Below are 18,194 nucleotides of genomic sequence, written 5' to 3'. Positions count from 1 at the left end.
TTGAAGATAGCCGTGAACAGAACAGCTCTTTAAATTGTAGATGATATAATATACAGACTAAATCTAGTCATGGATATTGTATGAACATGGTGATGATAAATGGGTTGCTGTTTCAGCTTCAAAACCACCGACATATCAATACACTGTTTGTATATACCATATGAATATTGTTTCATTATTCATTTCATAGTCGTCATAAACAGGATAATGCAGTGCGAACAATATTTATAATGATAGGGGTATCGTTTCTAGTATGCATAGGCGGGAATAACAATGACCATATGTATGTATGCATGTTGTCTTGTTGGGAGGGGAGAGAGAAGTGAGAGGATTGAGGATGATGAATCATGACGAAGATGATGATTGTTGCTGGGAAGAATCACCTCCCAGTCCAACACCCTCTTGTCGGCCTCTGACTAACGCCAGAAGACACTGACCCACGCCTTCTAGGTCGCCTAGAAGTCCGACATGGCCACGGTCGCTCTTAACCAATCCACCCTTAATGATCCGGTATCCCGGCGGCAGCATGGCCGCGGAGGCAAGACAGACGCCGTCGCCGGCGGCGAACGCCAGATCGTCGTAGGCGTCTTGGTATGGGATGCGCTCGCGCGATTCGACGCGAGCGCCGTAGACGGTGGGCACGGACTTGCCGTATAGCACGGCAAAGGGTGGGTAATTGTTTTGAGACTGATGCGAGGAGTTGAATGCAAGCTCTTGCTTGAACCGAAGAACCTCTGCGAGGGTGCGCTCTAGATAAGTCACGGCTGTTGCACGGGGTATGGTCGTGGTCGTGGTAGCCTTGGTATTGGCTGAGCCTTTGAAATTGGGGGTTGGTCCTACTGCGCTCTCCAGGTTCGGGGCAGAGACCGGTGCATATTTTCCGGTGGACTCATTGGAGGGATTTGCTGTTTCGTTGGGGTTCTGGGTGTGATTGTGTGATGCTTGCTCGCCATTGGCATCATCCGTCGAGGATAGACTATCCTTGCTGCCTAAGACGGTGGAGATGCGCTTTCCGAGAAGAGGCAGGTTGTCCTTGAAGCCTCTGCTGTTTGGAAGTGGAAGAGCCGGATTGATACAAGGAGAGAGCCGGTAGTCGTCCCATGCCTGGGCCGAGAAAAAGTCCACACGGTACTCTTCCTTCGTCCGCTTGTTGATAAAGCAGTGTCCGTCCTCTGGAAGGAGGGCGAAGCTGGTACGGAAGGTGAAGTTCACCTGGGCTGTAAGGACGCGGGAACTAAGCAGCACATCATCTCCATTACGGAGAGGGCCCAAGATATTGACACAGTGCTGCGGGACGCCGGCATAGAGGACTCCTGCGAAGAGATCCGGTCGCTGATTAACGGCATGCCGTGTGATGAGGCCACCCAGACTATGGGCGATGACATAGGCCCCGCGCTTTTCGCGGGGAACGTCTGGGGAGTTACAGGGCAAGCCTTCGAGAAACTTGACTAGTCGCTTAGCAAGTAAATGCGGACTCAACCGCCAGTCGTAGCCATAATCGTGGACGCGGAGATCCCCGTTGACGGCGTTCGGGCATTTTTGAAGGCGTTTCATCAGCCGGCGGCAGATGTCGACTGGGCCAACATGGGACAACACGCCGGATGGAATGATGGTTTCTTCCATGCGTTCCTCATCTTCCGGGTTTAAGCCGACCTCCAGATCCACTTTGCGAAGATTCAGGCCGACTTTCATCGGAACCCACAGTTGGCGTTGCGGCGGTTTGGCGGACCGCAAGACTGAGCCTCGATAGCCTCCCAGGATCACGACATCACCGGTCATTTCGGCCATGGCCTCGGTCAAATTGGGGTACTGTGCACTAATACTGGTCCGTGGAGAACGGGCCCGAGGTGGGATCGAATCATCACCCGGCATCTCCCGAGCAGCAGGCGGCTGCTCTGGCGTGGCGTAGGTGTGGCCCCTGCGATTAGTGACATCGGACAGAAATGGCTTGTAGCCCCAATCACTTCGGAAGTCTTGCAGGTGCAGCGTGGGCATACTGAGTAGCCGACTGCTGGAATCCTGGAGGCTGTCCTTGATCGCCTTGAACCGGCTGTTGACTTGCGAATGGATATGCTCATAACGGGGACGCTGTTCGAGCGACGATGCGGTTGACGAAGCTCTCAGGTATAAAGACTGGTCTGAAGATGATCTCCGTAGGAGAGAAGGTGGGCGGCCTGTTGTGCTGGGCCTTCGCGCATAAGAGTGTCTAGCGGTCGTGGCACCCCCGAGAGGATCGAGTTCAGAGACTTGCTCCTCGGGGCTATCTCTGGATTCAGGATCGGAGAACGATTTCCGCCGAGACTGCAGCGCTGATTCGTCTTTTTCCTGGTCCAATGCCAGCTTTGACACGGGCTTCAGGGTCTGACTGCGAGCCCGGACTTGCGATGACGATCCGGGTCGGAAGGAAAGCGATGATCGTTTAGTTAATAGATCTGGCAGGAACTTCTTCAGGCGTATATTGGTCAAGGAGTCGCCGGACCATGCCCTGGGTCGAAGGGGCAATCCGGATTTCAAGATCGAACGGGTGAAGCTGGTTCGCTGACCGTCTTTGGATCCCCGGGCGCTGTCACGCTGTGGCGCCGCCAAGTCCGCTGAAGAGGCTTGAGCATCACCCGGCTTAGCAGCCGGTTCTTCAGGCAAAGCTTCTGGTTCGTCGGTAATTTCAGATGCAAAAAGACCCTCCGGTTCCGGCGTATCCGGAATTGTATCGAAGTAGCTACTTTGCCGTTCCATCATACGGGTTTTCTCTTCCGCAGGCGTGAGGCGCGCCTTCATACGGCTCTGGGCGCGACTCATGCTAACTCCGACGACTTCATTGGCTTCATCTTCGCGGACGGCGTCCGGGAGATTCGGATCCTCGCTGTCGGAACTCGAATTGACGGTGAAGGTGGGCGAGGGCTCCGCAGCTGGCGAGGAGTGTGCAATGACGGGGACCTGACCATTGGCCCCCGCCGGATGTGCAGGAATCGCCATGGTTAAGGTGGGCGGAGAGGGGAGAAAGAGGTGAGATTATGTATGACCCATGCAGGGAGAGAGAGTTTAAAAATCGAGTGATGAGGGAAGATAAGAATAGATGGGAAGAGAAAGGCTGAGACAGACTAGAGAGGGCAGTTCAATTAGGATCCATCACATGTCAGAGTGGATAGATGGATGGGTTACTATGGAGTAGCGCACTAAACTAACGGTTTGAATGTCTGCGATGGAGCATTCGTATTCGCGTTAGGGTGGCTCCATAGGGGCGAGACTGGAGCGTGCTGGAGGCGATCAGCAAATCAAGCGCATGGAGTCATGGCAAGAATGGGGACGCGAGAGAGCGTGGGACGGAAGACAAGATGATAATAAGAAGAAATGGACAGGTACCATCGAAGGAAGGGAGAAAAGCAAAAGAAATATTAATAAACCATGACGAGCAGGAGAGGAGAAAAATGGAAAAACTAAGCAAGAGGGCCAAAAAAGTCAGAGAGAGAGGTTCCACCGCACAGCCTCCGGGCGTTCCGGAAGAAGCTTCCTGTCAGTCGCGACGATTATTTCCAGCTTCCAAGCAATAGTGTAGGTGAAACTAGGAAAGGCTGTACTCGCGCGACGGGGTTATTCTTGGGATCCGACCATGGATAGTGCCGGATAGTTCAGCATAGCTGAGCGTTAGTGGGATGCTTGGCTGGAGGTTAAGTCAGTGGCTGATCACCAGGAGGATTTGCTGTCTCGGAACGGAGCTGAGGTCAGCTTGGGCTTCAGCAGAGCATTGGGAGGGCTGTGAGTTCACGAAGGGGAGAGATTCAGCAAGAGATTGGGTGGAGAGGCATCGGAGAGCATCCGTGAAGAGCCACACGGTCCATGGGTTCATTCTCGAGTTCCGTAGATGGCATTCTCGCATGTAGATACTGCACACAATCAGACCATTGGGCGATAATATTGCAATGAGATCATGCCCCAGGCAATAGCATAACGATCGCATCACATCGCCAAACCGAGTAAAAGTAGCTGCATATCGTCATAGTAAGTAGCTTGGTTCGGTTGGCGGGCAGCCGAAGCAACAGAACAAATGAGAGAGAAGATGATTTGAGGGGAAAATCAAGAAGAAGATCCAGATGGAGCACCTCAGGCGCCAATCAGCTGACAGTCAGCGGGTTTATTGCCACACCACAACAGACAATTGTTCATTCACTACTACTTATTACTATCTACTAAGTACAGTCAGAAAGTAGTCTGGACTGTGTTGTTTACTCTCTCCATCATTGGCCTACCACCTGTCCCTCGCTTGAATCTCAACCACAATAAAGATTAGCACAATTAAGTATCCTCCCAGCCTCCGCATGCCAGCACGCCGGAATGTGGCTATCCCGACGCTAAATGGCATCCGTCCACTCATCCAACCCGGGTTGTTACGTGCTAATTTAGAGCCGTCTTTAGGTCCAACCGACCTTTGCGCAACAAGGGAAACTCCGCGTCATGGTACACATCATATTCATAATTTACACTAAAAAAAGCACTAGCATATGGCGTATTCGTATCTCATTAACAAAAAAGGCGGGGTTCATCCCATTGCCAAAAGACCATGGTGTTCAAAATCACCGCTGGGTTCTGCTGAAATTTCCCGATTGAATCTCTCGCTCCCCTTCTTGAGCAATGGCCGAGTTTTTGGCGGCCCCTTCTTCGTGCCCAAAGGCCTTGTCGACCGCAGCTGTGAGCCCGCCTCGCAATGACTCCCCCGCTCCCTGTGTTTCAGGTCAGCATCAGCCGCTCGTTAGTGTCGGATAGCCCGCGGCCACTACGGATGAGTGCCTGACTAGACTCAACTGATGGTCGGGACTTACATGGATTCCTGCAGCTGCCGACTTCACACCGCCGCCAACAGATTCCCCGGCAGCTGCCGACTTGGATTGGGTGCCATATGTGCTCCCGGATGATTGCGTCGGTTGGTATCCTACTCCGCTGGTGGTTTGCGATCCCGAGACCGGGGCCGTGTTGTATCCAGCTGCGCTTGAGGCAGCGCCTCCGGCAGCAGTAGCCGCTTGGTTCGGTTGCTGGTAAGCGGCTCCGCCGGTGGTGTCGGTAGGCTCACGCATGGCGCCAGAGCCGGTTGCGTTGGTCGACTTGGAAGACATCTCGCCCGTCTTGCTGTTGACGCGGGGGTCGAGCTTATTGAGCAGGGAGGACTTGTGAGGGCCCGCGGTGGAGCTTTGAGGGTTCGATAAGTTCTGGGTGGCCTGGGGATGTACGTTGCCGGTGGTTGTCGCGCCAGGGGCGTACTGAGCGCGGTTGTTCAGATCGCTATCGACGCGGGGATCGGCCTTGTTGGCGAGATCAGATTGATGCGGTCCGGCAGTGGTGCGCGCAGGGCCAGTATTTGCTTGACCGGTGCTGGTGATGCCGCTGCCAACTTGAGTCCCAGTTGCAGTAGTTGCGCTGGGGTTCTGGTTGGGTTCACCGAAGGTGGAAGAATAGTAGGGAGGCTGAGTGCTGCTCATGGTGATATGTTGATAAGTAGGTTTTGATTTGTTATATGTTGATGATGATGTTAGGTAGTATTCATTCCCCACTGTCTGTCTTCATCTTATATAAGGAGGCGAGGGAGAGGGTTGAAGCCTTCGACATCATCGATCAGCGGGTGACGTCAGGCAGGACATACCATGGTTCAGACGCAGCATCACTGCCCTGTCATAGTTGAACGTGCATTTTGCAGTGAATAACATGAGCAAATGAGACCAGTCACAGTGAATGCAATGACTGGATAAGAGATGCTGATGATACTATTCAACTTCAATGCAATGCCACCAATATACTATCACGTGATACCTTATCGATAAGCCTGCAGAACACAACAATGATGTCATGACATAAAAACATGCAGCAGATGCAGAAACCAAAGACTAACTGTGAAATCCCTAAAACCATACCCTGCAGAAGAAATATCACAAATTGTAGACCAGACCAACTAATCAAAAAGCCAACACAATAACTCCGAGCCGAAGCCCATCAAGGGACCACCAACCAACCCCGACCAGAGAGCTCAGCCGCGGGGACACCGGAGGAGTTACTACAAACAGAGCGAAGGCCTAGTGTGGAAGCGAACGAGCCGAGGTTCAGGACGGGCTCAGGGTCAACGGCAAAAAGATGGACTTTCAGCCCGATCCCCTTTCACCTACTATTCATTCTACTACCTTTATTCACTGTATACAGTTAATTACTATTCATTGAATCAGGCATCAATATGACCCTCACAAACCGCCAACTCATCTACGTCAAGGCCCCCACAGCCGCCATCGACCCATCCGTCACAACCGGCACCTTCAACCTGAAGACCACCACCATCACCAACGACAGAAACAATGTCCCGGATGACAAAGTCCTCGTACGCATCCACTACCTCGCCCTCGAGCCCGCCATGCGCCAATGGCTCACAGCCAAACGGTCGTACATTGCGCCCGTGAAAATCGGCAGCATCATGCGCGGCCAAAGCATCGCGCAAGTGCTCTCCGTCGGTAGCAGTCTGACATCCCAATACCAAGTCGGCGACTGGGTGATCGCCTACTCCGGGTGGCAGGAATATGCTGTTCTAGGCGCCAAAGAGGCGCAGAAGATCTCCGTGCCGGAGGGGTGCAAGCCCACGGATGCGATGTCCGTGCTGGGGATGACTGGGCTGACGGCGTATTTCGGGATGATGGATGTGGGGAAGCCGAAGGCTGGCGATACGGTGGTTGTGTCTGGGGCGGCTGGTGCAACGGGCATGGTGGCCGGACAGATTGCGAAGATTCAAGGAGCGAAGAGGGTGGTTGGGATTGCGGGGAGTAAGGATAAGTGTGAGTTTTTGGTGAGGGAGTTGGGGTTTGATGTGGCGATTAATTATAAGGATGAGGATTGGAAGAAGCAGCTCAAGGAGGCTACGCCGGAGTATATTGATGTTTACTTTGATAATGTGGGTGGGGAGATTCTGGATGCGTGTTTGGGCCGGGCGGCGCAGTTTGCTAGGTTCGTTATTTGTGGTGCGATTAGCCAGTATAATGTGGCGAAGCCGAAGGGGCCGGCCAATATTATGCAGGTTATTGTGAGTGCCCCATTCCATCACAATTTACTATGATTTGTGTGGGATCATGCTAACGGTGACAGTCGCAACGAGTCAAAATGCAGGGCTACATCGTGTTCGACTACGCCAAGCAGTACCCGGATGCGTTGCAGGATCTGGCCAAGTGGTTGACGCAGGGCAAGATCAAGCGCAAGGAGCATATTGTCAAGGGGGGGTTGGAGTCGGCGCCGAAGAGTCTGGTCGATTTGTATAATGGAGTGAATACGGGCAAGATGATGGTGGAGGTGGTGCCGGCGGAGGAGGGAATTAAAGCGAAGTTGTAGATACACACCTTCTACTTTTAGCATTATTGATTAGTATAAATTGCAGTAACATATAATATTAATCAATTAGCCTAGTTTGAGTCCTTGGATTGTTGGCAGTTAACTCATTATGACCACTGCGGCTGCAACCATGGCTGGACCATCATTACTTCATACTCAACTCACGTCATACTGATGATCTCCACCCCATCACCATCACCATTACTATCACTATCTCCATGCACAATGGCACATATAAACCGGATTCAACCCTAGACTAGACACCACTTCACCATGTTACAGCGTCAATTCCTTCGTGCTGCTCTACTACGTCCTTCCCACGCAATCCACACCAGTAATACTATCCATCCAGCTATATATACCTCAAGCAGACATCTCAACTCTACACCACTGTACTCCACAACTCAACAACACCACTTCTCACACACACCCACCACACCCAAATCCAACCTACACAAAATGGCCTCTGCGAGCAACGAGAACTTTAAGCTGGAGAATCTCTTCGGCGTGAAGGGCAAAGGTATCCATCCCATCCCCACATACCCCCCTCCTACATCTCCACCACAACAGCATACTAACAAAACTGCCAGTTGCCCTAATCACCGGCGGCGGCTCCGGCATCGGCCTAATGGCGACCCAAGCACTGGCAACCAACGGGGCAAAAGTATACATCACCGGCCGAACGGAAGAGAAACTCTCCCGGGTAGCAAGCCTCTACAACAAGAACATAAGCGGGGAGATCATCCCAATCGTGTCAGACATCACCTCCAAAGAATCCATCAGCAAACTAGTGAAGGAGATAGAATCGCGCGAATCCCACCTCTCCATCCTGATCAACAACGCCGGAATCAGCAGCAGCACGGATAACACGGAACCCAGCGACGCCACGGAACTGAAGCAGTCGCTGTTCGATGATGCAACCCCCATGAGCGAGTGGGAAGATACCTACCGGACGAATGTCATGCAGTTGTATTTCACCACGACGGCGTTCTTGCCGCTGTTGCAGAAGGGGTCCGAGAGGGAGAAGGGGTGGAGTAGTACGGTGGTGAATATTACCAGTATCTCGGGGATTGTGAAGGTGTCGCAGCATCATTTCGCGTATAATGCTAGTAAGGCGGCGGCGATTCATTTGACGAAGATGCTGGCGCATGAGGTGGCAGATAGTGGGTTGAGGATTAGGGTGAATAATATTGCTCCCGGGGTGTTTCCGAGTGAGATGACGGCCGGGGAGAGCGATGAGAAGCAGAAGAGTGAGTTGGCGAAGGAGAAGTATGAGGGTAAGGTGCCGGCGGCGAGACCGGGCAAGGATGAGGATATGGCTAGTGCGGTGTTGTTTGTTAGTACGAATCAGTATTTGAATGGGCAGACGGTTGTCGTGGATGGGGGGTATGTGTTGGCTGCTGGGACGGTTTAGTGTATTGTTATGTGTGATTGTGAATATGATGAATGTATGTTATTGATGTACATCAAGGTTATACATCCACTCCGATCTCATCACTTCAGATGCTTTGATCCGTCGATTGGCATCGGGGTTTAGCATCGCGTATACCACGTTTCTGCATTGGGCCTGTCTCACACATTAGCCATATACCCAGACATCAACAAGAACATGATGAAGAAAGGATAATCTCACCCCTCCCAACCCCTCAATAACCCCATACCCCTCCCTCCTCTTCCTCCCAGCAAGATACTCCGCATACCGCCCATCCTCCTCCTCACTCGCACTCCGCCAGAGAATCCTCCCCAGTCTCAGGACAAGGTATATAATCCCGACAGCCCAGATATCCACAGCCCGGGGATCATCCCCTACTATCCCACTGGAAGTTTCATACCCACGTCGACGATAAGCCGAAGAGTAGGGAGGAGAAGGAGAAGAAGGATGAAATACCTCCGGCGCAGCATAAGGATTAATCCTCTTCCTCCTCTCACATCTTCCCTCCAACTCCTCAAACTTCCCTATCCCCATCGATAACCCCCTAACAAGGGGATATACATCTTCTTTCCATGCAGCGTAGTACCCATCACCACCACCATCACCACCATCAACACGAAACGAAGGAGAATACTCAGAATCCAACACCCTTGCATCCCCCAAATCCCCCAACTTGACACAAACCCCATCAGAATAGTCAGAGTGGGAGAGAAAAATATTCTCCACGCAAACACACCCATGAACCACCCCCATCTCATGCAAGAACTCCACTGCGCTCATTATCTGATACAGAATCTTATCTGCTTCTCTCACTGGCATAACACTATCCCCATGGGAAGTAGAGGAGGAGATATACGTCCCGAGATCACCTAATTCGCAGTACTCACTTACCAGACATGTTTCTCCACGGGAGTTGGGGATGATGTCGATTGTGTGCAGGAGATGTGGATGGTAGAGTGTTGATGAGAGGAGGGACTCGAGGGTGGATTTTAGGGTTTGTTTTGTGGAGGAGGGGGTTGGGCGGAGGGTTTTGATCACATGGATTATTTTTTGTTTCTTGGTGGTGTTGGTGGTGGTGTTGGTGTAAAGACGAACGGAGCTGGATGTGCCGTAGTGGAGGATGGTGGTGCAGGTGCCGTATTTTTCTTTGAGGGATTTGGGGGTATTCTGTTGTTGTTGGTGAGGAAGGAGAGGACTCTCTTCTGATATGGTGCTTGTGTCTGTGTCTGCTTCTGAGATAGTAGCAGTGGTATGTGTATGTGTATGTGTATGCCATGAAAAAGGAACGGAAGGAAACGAGAACGAGTACTCTGAGAAGGGGAGTTTGAAACACAAGTAGTTTTTGGCGATTGCTATTGTTGATGGCATTTTCTCTCCCTTCTTTAGTATAGAGTAGTGTATACTTTGTAGAGATGAAGTAGGGTGATGTACCAAAGTGAGAACAGGGAACCATCATGTATATACCTCTCCTACTACCAGTACTACCTACAAAGTATGCGGCAATTGTCGATCAGTCAGAGAGTGCGGAGGTAAGTACTAGTGGTTCTACCTCCTGACAGACAACCCTTAACTAGCTAGTACAGTTAACTAGTAAAGTAAATGTATGGTCCCAGCACGTCCAACTTAATCCCTCGCCCACGAAGGATCACTCACTCACCTTACTCACTTCACACCATCAGAATCACTTACTTCATGGCTGTAACCTACTCACTAGTAAAGTAGGAGAGTAGATAAGGATATGATGACTTCTCATCACCACTTACGTAGACTGCCAGACTATTGAACATGATTTCTGCGGAACGACATCGACTTTCCATTTCCAGAATAGGTTTAGGTCAGCGCCGCTTTTCGCTCTGGGATCGGCATGGATCGTGGCATGAGCACGCCCGGTGCGTGTGCTGATTGCTCTCGGATCGCTCAGGCAAGGTTCATCACTGACCGCCTGGAACAGACGTACTCCGCCGCGACTGCCCAGAAAATTTAGCCAAATAAAGCTGCTTCCGCCAAGCCAGTCAACGCCACCACAAAGAGTTGGTGACCCTCGAAATAGTTACCCAATGTTGTTGATCTTAGTTTCCAGATATCATCATAATTGGACGATGACATTGCTTACAACCGTTCTACTATTGAAAAGTAACCACGTCCATCTTACAACAATCGTCGGTCACGGCAGACCGACGAGCCTTTATGTATTGCTGTAAGGCGTGAGTACAAGCACGGATTCTCTTTCCACGAGCATCGTTGTCCTGTTGCATCCAGATTAAGGGGTCATCGTCATCCCACCTCTGACATTCAACTAACTCACAGACGTGTCTAACTCGCGAGACACCGCTGGGTTCAACGGCAAGGTCGACTTGGGTTGATTCTTGAGGGCGTATATGGTCTTCTAGGGGCAGAGGAATCACCTCTCTGACAATATCATAGGCACAGTCGATGACAAGTGGGGTGACCCAGACCTCGAAGGAAACTTGGATGAGACGGGCGTCCTCGATGCGGGAACGGGAGTACGTAGTCTTGTTTTGCTGGAAGTAAGGGGTTTTGATTGATTTGAATGCCGATTCCTGGTGCGGTTGCCCGTTGGATATCGGGGTGCTTCTTACACTGCATGGCAAGTGAACAGCGGAACTTGGAGTGAACAGGGTCAGCATGGCAATAGACTTCGTGCATATCCGTTCGGAGCTAGTCGTCGATGTCTGAATTGGGGCACTCGTGGACTCTGACATCCTATTCATCACGGTTACAGTTGTGGCTGATGGTGTCTCTTCCTTGACACTGTCTATTAAAGCTCCATGAAAGTCAAGACTGCCCTGGATCCCAAAGCTGCCACAGTTTACCACAAAAGCCAACCAACCAATCACCGCAAATTTGCGTAGCTGAAACATGCTAGACGGCCTTCTACGTGTGATCGGACGAGAACCAGAACAGCGATATTCTGCGATTTATGTCGCACGGCACGGGTTGTCTCTTTGCTTGGAGATCTTGGCCCCCTTCTGTAGGACCGGCATCACTCAATGTCGATCCATTTATACTGTTCATCAATAGATCTTCAGTACCTCCTCCAAGGGGTGCCTTATATCGGCTACCTCCATTCTGAGGCTCCCCTTGAATTCACAATGTGGTGGGCCCATTGAAAAGTGCTTTACATACCATCCGGGGAAGACTTTTGAGGGAGGAGTCAAAGTTCCGAAGCCGACGATATAATTCGTATAAACTTCTCCTTCTCCATTGTGGGAACCTAGCGCCTGCTATCCTTCACTTCTCAGACATGGGGAATGGACTCTGCACTGCTGGACTCAGCACTCAGCAATGTGACTGGAAGGCCCCAAAGAAGCGATAAACTGGCTGCTAAACCGTTCCTCGTCTCGTTGGCCATATATGGATGTCTCTTGTTCATCGCAGTGTATATCTTTACATTCCTCAAAGACAAGTACACAAACATATTGTACGTTACAACACAGACTACATGGTGAAGCGTCCAGATTAACGATAGGGGCAACCCTGTAGCCAGCCAAGATGTGACGAAGGCAGAGACCTGGAACGACTGCATGCGGGAAGGGTTGCGTGGGTTGGCCAACTGCGGAGGATACTTGGCAACCAGGAAGGAAGGAATGATCGAGAATCACGGAGTGGACAGCTACCTTTTCCTGCGATTCCTTACCCTGGCTCTCAAGCTCCTAGTGCCTCTGAGCCTCCTCGCAGTGCCAGTCTTGGTTCCGGTCTATTACACCGCGAGTTTCGACGGCCGGAATTCCGGCCTGGATCAATTTGGGATCTCTAGCGTGCAAAAGTCAGAAAATTCTCGGTGCTGGGTGATTGTTTTAGTTGCTATTCTCAGCAACATTCACATATGCCATCTCATCTTGGGCGAAGTTCGGGCAACCGTGAGAATCAAACAGGCCTATCTCCACAACCCTCAGCAGGCTAAGAGGGTCACCACGCTAATAACAACGGGGATTTCGCCAGAGATGGCGAATGGGACACTGAAGAGTATCTATTCCTTATACAACAATGGTCCAATCCAGATCATTCGCCCAAGGATGGAGTCCTGTGAGATCAAGAAGACCGAGCTTCGCGAGCTTTCCGAAGCCACAAGTTCGAGACAACGAGCTCCCTCTTCCAGGAAGAGGCGGAGCACGTTTCATCCAGCAGTTCCAGAAGCCGTGGCTAGCGTAGGGGAGAAGGTGTCCAGTAAGTGGCACAGTTACCGCTTACGAAGAGAGGTCAATAGCGCGACAGATGTGGCATTGTTAGACTTTTCGGACCTTTTCACCGCGCATCTTGTGCTGCAGACCAAAAGCTCTGCTGACCCTTTTCTGTTGAACGCGCAGCCTTTCGATAGTAAAGAGCTATCAGGAAGGATGTACGCGGGAGACACCTTGCGCCTCACTCCCATCAAGGATGCTATTTTCCGGATCCTGCTGGACGCGTTGTCGATATTCTGGGGCATACCAACATCCTTGAGCGGGCTTCTGTCACAGTTGGTGTACCTCGAGCCAGTTACCTCACGATTAAACATGTTGTCTGACGAACAGATGGCCGTCATACAAGGTTTATTGCCACAGATAGCGTTGTCAATGCTCATGTGTTGTTTCCCGCTCATTGTATGCTGGATGATCAAGCGAGTCGCCGTCTTCCAACCGTCGCACACGGAGGTACTTATCCAGAGACATTATTTCTTTTTCCTATACGTGCAGGTGTTTCTGGTAGTGTCAGTCTCGTCCAGCGTTACGACCATGGTCCCAGATATTGTTCAGAACGTCCAGTCGGTCCCGCAAATATTAGCCGACAACCTGCCGAAGGCCTCTAGCTACTTCTACTCATACCTGCTTCTACAAGCCCTTACACAGTCAGTTATGGTGCTATTTCGGCTTCCAGAAAGTCTCTGGATACGCATCCACCGCCACGCATGCAGATCACTGCCGAAGACCATCCGATGGAGCCTGCTCTATCCAGTCTTGACGAACTTACTCTGCATATGTGCGCCATTCCGGGTAACTTTCATGTGGGACCTACTGACGGCTGCACAGGTATCATCTTCAAGGTCCTTCTCGAGCAAACCCCCAATCTCCGCTGCCTTGTGGTACCTAGCTATCGACGATTCACAGAATTCCTCGACAATCTTCTAAAGGACAATAACTTTTTTTAGGTCAACTCCGGATTTGCGACTTGCGGATGGCTGGTTCGACTGATCTTAGTAGCTTACAATGTTGGTGCCCTATCTTTAGGCTCAGGCAGTTATCATACATTTCGCTCGCAAACTGCAAGGATTGGGATCACAATAGCATTCCATCTGAAGTTCAAATCAGTGGAGGACTTTCAGTCCGTCACATTGAGATCGAGGCCAGTATTTTGCGCAACTCTACTCTGGCACGCTTAATTCGGAACTGCAAATGCCTTGAAACGTTTAGATATGATGAATCGCCAAGTTTCTACGACGGGGGCTGAGATCCTGCAACCATTATGCGCGCACTTTCATTGCATCAGGACAGTCTCAAACAACTCCACCTTGGCTGTCCTTTGAGAGGCGAGATCAGAACTTTGATCAAGTCCCAAAAATTGAATCCTTGGAGAATTTTCTGAGTTTGGAAAAGCTCCATGTCACACAAAGCTCTCTCCCTCGGTGTCCTTTGCTACCTCCATCGCCAAAAGTCCTTGACATCGACAGTCGATTCGAGCCCCTGGAGCCGGAGCTATTTCACAACCTTGGACTTGCAAGCCATTCATCACTAAAGGCATTGTCAGAGCTGTATGTTGATTTGTTTGAATTTGAGGATTATCCCGAGGGGAAATTTGACAGCTTCAACAGCAGAGTCTGTATTGACGTACTCCAAAACTGACTAGACTTCACGTGTTTCAAGCAATTGTGGTCCATTTTCAGCCCAGAAAGGGGGATGAAGGAGCTATGCGCCCGTATAGTTGTATAAACGCAGCACGAAACTCAATTCCAAATTCATCAAAATCTGGTCCTCCTATAGCCCAGTTCAGACGAGTTGAGCAACCGCAAAGTGGCACACGATCACCAGCGAATTTGACAAAGCCCTGTGATACTCATACAATCACTACTACAGTCATCCTCGAAATCGCCTTGACCAATATACTCTGTGAAACTCTTTTCTGGGCCCATTCCCGAGGAGAAGAAGTTTCCAATCTCAAGGGTCTCCCTCCACGCTTACTCATCGTGAGCTCTTGCTATATAACACATTCGAACTTCCACCTTTCCTCACTTTTGATGACAAGAAGCGGAAGCCACACACGCGCATTGGTGTATTCGCTGAGCTAGCTCTATGGTATGGCTGCTGAATCCTGCCTGGAAGAGGACACAGACGTCTGGGTGGTATATTTTGAGGCAAGAGCGTAGACTTCAGCGTATTCTGCGGTGACAGCGAATTACTGCATCCAGCATAGCCAACCTAATCGGGGAAAGCACTTTGCTGTCACTTGGTATCGTGTGTGCGTGGCCTACATAGATGGCTTTCTCGCCCGCCTGCCTCATCTCATCGACTGTCAGTTGCGGCTCAGTAACTACTCTACGTGAACCAGATACAGTAGCTTACATCCACTTGCAAGCCCCACAGCAGATATGGATTAGAATTCCAAGCTTCGCAACTGGCCTAGACCGGACGCGGAGGGAATTCCCCGACAACAACAATAATTTTCTCAACTAATGTCTTCAGAGGGGCTTCACAGTCGAACTTACTATCTAGCAACATCTGGCTGGAGCATCCCTCAGTGACCGACGTAAAATGTGGAAATTGAAATCGTGCGGACCCTTCATTCGGATTTGAACAAATCGACGAATGAAACATAAAATGCCGGCTTTCTCTATTTCAGTTAGTCTCCCATCAATGTTCGCATATGAAACAACTTATGCGTCTCTTGAGAATTGACTAGCTCGCAGATGAAGCCTGCACCATGTTTGCCACCTTTGATGGCGTTGCCTGTTGCCCCAGCGGCGGCAAAAGTTGAAACGAACTATGTTGATAATTCTGGAGTGGCAGGCGCAACAGGTCTTATCGCTCATTAGTTACAGTGTAGCGTCATTGTGTCAACGTGTCTGCGTGTACTAGTAGGTCATAACAACCGGATCACATGAGCAATTCAACCTAGCACCATACCTAGTCTGTAGGGGAATACAGCTGTTTGGTAAGTCATGTATGGGCATGGTTGCCAATGATGTTTGTCGCATTTCCCCTGCTCCACGCATCAAATCTTGCAGCTTCTTGATGGACGTTGAAGTCTCGAGCGCCAAAGGCTGGCAGTGAGGTGATCATGGATGGGGCAAGCACTGGACGTAAGCCCCCCGGGGGGGGGGGGGGAGGTTAGGGCACAGGGATTCCGATTCTGGTCCGGACATGCCCCCGCCTGAGATAAAATGACGCTTGTGCAATACATTTCCACAGATGCATACGCCGTTGCGCATTATTTACTAAAGATGTGGTGCGGGTGCGGGTGCGGACGCCCACTTGTAGTGGAGTCAGGTAGTAGGGCGGAATATCTAAATCTTTGGCTCCGCGGCTAAAGAGAGTCGGAGTTCGCCTTTTCTTCTCCGGTCAACGTTAGTGGGTCTATACAGACCCGATAGTTACACCATATCGAGCTTGCAAAATGAACACATCTTTCCTAAACTCTTCAGCATAGCTAATCAGCGGCAGGCGCCCCTTTTTTTTTTCACATTCCGAATTGATCCTTTTCCTAAGTCAGGCCGCCACTGCTCCATGACCTGTCTAATTTACACAAGGATACCAGCCGCGCTTCGCATAGTCAACGAGGATATCACGGACCGTCTCCTCCATCGATCGCAACTTCAGGTTTAGGATCCGCTCTTGCTTCTCAGTACGGAACGTGATAAGGCGCTCCTTCACTTCACCTGGACCCGTCACTGCGGGATGAGGTATGTAAATAGACTTCGGGAGGGTCAGTGCAGTATTGACTAGTGTCATGTCAGCGAAGCTAAGGGTAAATAAGCGTCGTAAAATTCGCTCACTAAAATCTTGCCAGACCCAAGAGCCACCTGAGACAATGATCCTGTGCCCTCCAGCACTAGGCGTCTCTAATGCTCTGATGTGTGCACCTGCCACGTCACGGACGTCGACCCAGCCATGGCTCGGCTCTTTATCAGGCGAAACACCGGCAAAGTCATTGTGGACGACTGCGTTGTAGAATAGCTTGGACGAGGAGTTGAGCGAATCAGGGTTCCTTACGTCGTGTATAATCGGCTGCCTAGAGTTAACTCTTGCTGCGAGGGTCATGATGGAGAACTTCAAACCCCAAAGATGTATGGCGGGACAATTGTTGTCAAATCCCACGCAATATGTTCTTGGTTATCCTCGATGAACTTCCAGGCAGCTGGCATGGCAGGCTTAGCTAATTGCAGACCGCAGGATCACAACGACGTACCTTGCTCCGACAGGGTCTTAGAAGCAGAGTACTTGGATAAACCTGTGGCGTGGTGGCCAAGTGTTTGACACTCTTTCACCCGCTGATCGTTCCAGTTGTCCTCGGAGACCGTCACTGCCTGATAGGCCGTGTCTAACACAGCAGCACAGGAAGACGTAATCACAATGCGCCGCACTCGCGTTCTGGCAAGTCAGCAATTCAATGTAGCGAGTGAGCATTGGGCCCATTTACCCATGATCTCGAGCGCTCTCAAGAATCCCGGTGACTCCCTTTACCGCTGGTCGGATTAGCTCTGTTTGTATATCTGATCAGTATTCCAAATCCGTGCTGAATGGAAAAAGGGGCGCCCGTTACCTTCCGGATCATCCGCCACAATAGTCACGGGAGATGCAGTGTGAATTATGCCATCGACATCCTTAACAGCCTCGGAAAAGGCATTTACCTACATTTTGCGTAAAACAAAAGTACTGGCCGAACTGGATGGGCATGGTGAGCTCACCTCTGTCAAGTCTCCAACAGCAAAGATCTCAAGACGTTCTCCGTGGGACTGGAATAGCTCTCGCAGGTGTGTACCCCTTTCCATGGTCCTTACAGCTGCCCGAACAGAGTAGCCTTTCTCAAGCAACTGTCGTACTATCCATGTCCCAAGGAACCCATTTGCACCCGACACGAGAATAACGGACGAGGATTCCATACCAGCGGGAGGATATATCCAAGAACAAATCACAATGGTTGGCTGATCTGTGGATATTGATGGTCCAAATGCGTTTCAGTCCTCTCATAAGGAGAATTTATATGGCTCTACGGGGTGTTGAGAACGGCCTTTAGCTTAATTCCGACCTTGTTTCTTAAATCCTAAGCCCGTCCTCGTCATCAAACCTCCCAGCAACCGAAAGAAACGAGGGATCGTACGCAAAACAAGGTACTCTAAGACTAAAAAGAGTAAATTACCTTAGCTTCATTGCTTAGACGGTTTGCGTCAGAAGATTCTCTCGGATATGCAGATGTACTGGGATGT

The 18,194-nt window shown here is 50.7% G+C and overlaps 8 protein-coding genes across 8 annotated transcripts; 3 read left to right on the top strand and 5 right to left on the bottom strand.

The window, feature by feature from the left end:
* Positions 1-20: 20 nt before the first annotated feature.
* BO79DRAFT_22429 (uncharacterized protein) lies at positions 21-3,412 on the bottom strand. The gene is made up of 3 exons (XM_025683658.1): positions 3,361-3,412; positions 3,175-3,254; positions 21-3,098 (listed from the first exon to the last, which is right to left on the bottom strand). The coding sequence occupies exon 3, from the start codon at positions 2,971-2,973 to the stop codon at positions 346-348; it is 2,628 nt and encodes an 875-aa protein (XP_025538670.1). The 5' UTR covers positions 2,974-3,098; positions 3,175-3,254; positions 3,361-3,412; the 3' UTR covers positions 21-345.
* A 1,054-nt stretch (positions 3,413-4,466) lies between these two features.
* Positions 4,467-5,501, bottom strand: dprC. The gene is made up of 2 exons (XM_025682618.1): positions 4,815-5,501; positions 4,467-4,715 (listed from the first exon to the last, which is right to left on the bottom strand). The coding sequence occupies exons 1-2, from the start codon at positions 5,466-5,468 to the stop codon at positions 4,569-4,571; spliced, it is 801 nt and encodes a 266-aa protein (XP_025538669.1). The 5' UTR covers positions 5,469-5,501; the 3' UTR covers positions 4,467-4,568.
* A 664-nt stretch (positions 5,502-6,165) lies between these two features.
* On the top strand, positions 6,166-7,428 carry BO79DRAFT_238273 (NADP-dependent oxidoreductase). The gene is made up of 2 exons (XM_025684795.1): positions 6,166-7,045; positions 7,108-7,428. The coding sequence occupies exons 1-2, from the start codon at positions 6,212-6,214 to the stop codon at positions 7,345-7,347; spliced, it is 1,074 nt and encodes a 357-aa protein (XP_025538668.1). The 5' UTR covers positions 6,166-6,211; the 3' UTR covers positions 7,348-7,428.
* Positions 7,429-7,561: 133 nt separating this feature from the next.
* BO79DRAFT_209540 (SDR family NAD(P)-dependent oxidoreductase) lies at positions 7,562-8,895 on the top strand. The gene is made up of 2 exons (XM_025682617.1): positions 7,562-8,176; positions 8,297-8,895. The coding sequence occupies exons 1-2, from the start codon at positions 7,976-7,978 to the stop codon at positions 8,759-8,761; spliced, it is 666 nt and encodes a 221-aa protein (XP_025538667.1). The 5' UTR covers positions 7,562-7,975; the 3' UTR covers positions 8,762-8,895.
* BO79DRAFT_150183 (kinase-like protein) lies at positions 8,801-10,147 on the bottom strand (the record flags this gene model as incomplete). The annotated part of the gene is made up of 3 exons (XM_025678615.1): positions 8,801-8,914; positions 8,981-9,323; positions 9,453-10,147. The coding sequence occupies 3 exons, from the start codon at positions 10,145-10,147 to the stop codon at positions 8,801-8,803; spliced, it is 1,152 nt and encodes a 383-aa protein (XP_025538666.1).
* A 752-nt stretch (positions 10,148-10,899) lies between these two features.
* Positions 10,900-11,673, bottom strand: BO79DRAFT_288144 (uncharacterized protein; the record flags this gene model as incomplete). Its single annotated transcript, XM_025688655.1, has 1 exon — positions 10,900-11,673. The coding sequence occupies exon 1, from the start codon at positions 11,659-11,661 to the stop codon at positions 10,903-10,905; it is 759 nt and encodes a 252-aa protein (XP_025538665.1). The 5' UTR covers positions 11,662-11,673.
* Positions 11,674-12,051: 378 nt separating this feature from the next.
* Positions 12,052-13,905, top strand: BO79DRAFT_255997 (putative DUF221 membrane protein; the record flags this gene model as incomplete). Its single annotated transcript, XM_025686170.1, has 2 exons — positions 12,052-12,221; positions 12,270-13,905. 2 exons carry the CDS (start codon positions 12,052-12,054, stop codon positions 13,903-13,905), a joined length of 1,806 nt encoding a protein of 601 aa, XP_025538664.1.
* Positions 13,906-16,503: 2,598 nt separating this feature from the next.
* Positions 16,504-17,870, bottom strand: BO79DRAFT_229319 (SDR family oxidoreductase; the record flags this gene model as incomplete). The annotated part of the gene is made up of 7 exons (XM_025684033.1): positions 16,504-16,709; positions 16,764-16,995; positions 17,046-17,125; positions 17,177-17,358; positions 17,408-17,468; positions 17,531-17,618; positions 17,676-17,870. 7 exons carry the CDS (start codon positions 17,868-17,870, stop codon positions 16,504-16,506), a joined length of 1,044 nt encoding a protein of 347 aa, XP_025538663.1.
* Between the last annotated feature and the right edge of the window lie 324 nt (positions 17,871-18,194).

This window comes from Aspergillus costaricaensis (genome assembly GCF_003184835.1).
Source record: "Aspergillus costaricaensis CBS 115574 unplaced genomic scaffold BO79scaffold_19, whole genome shotgun sequence".
In the NCBI taxonomy this organism is placed as follows: Eukaryota; Fungi; Ascomycota; class Eurotiomycetes; order Eurotiales; family Aspergillaceae; genus Aspergillus; species Aspergillus costaricensis.
Note: the sequence above shows the minus strand (reverse complement) of the source record. Positions and strands in the feature narration are given on the sequence as shown.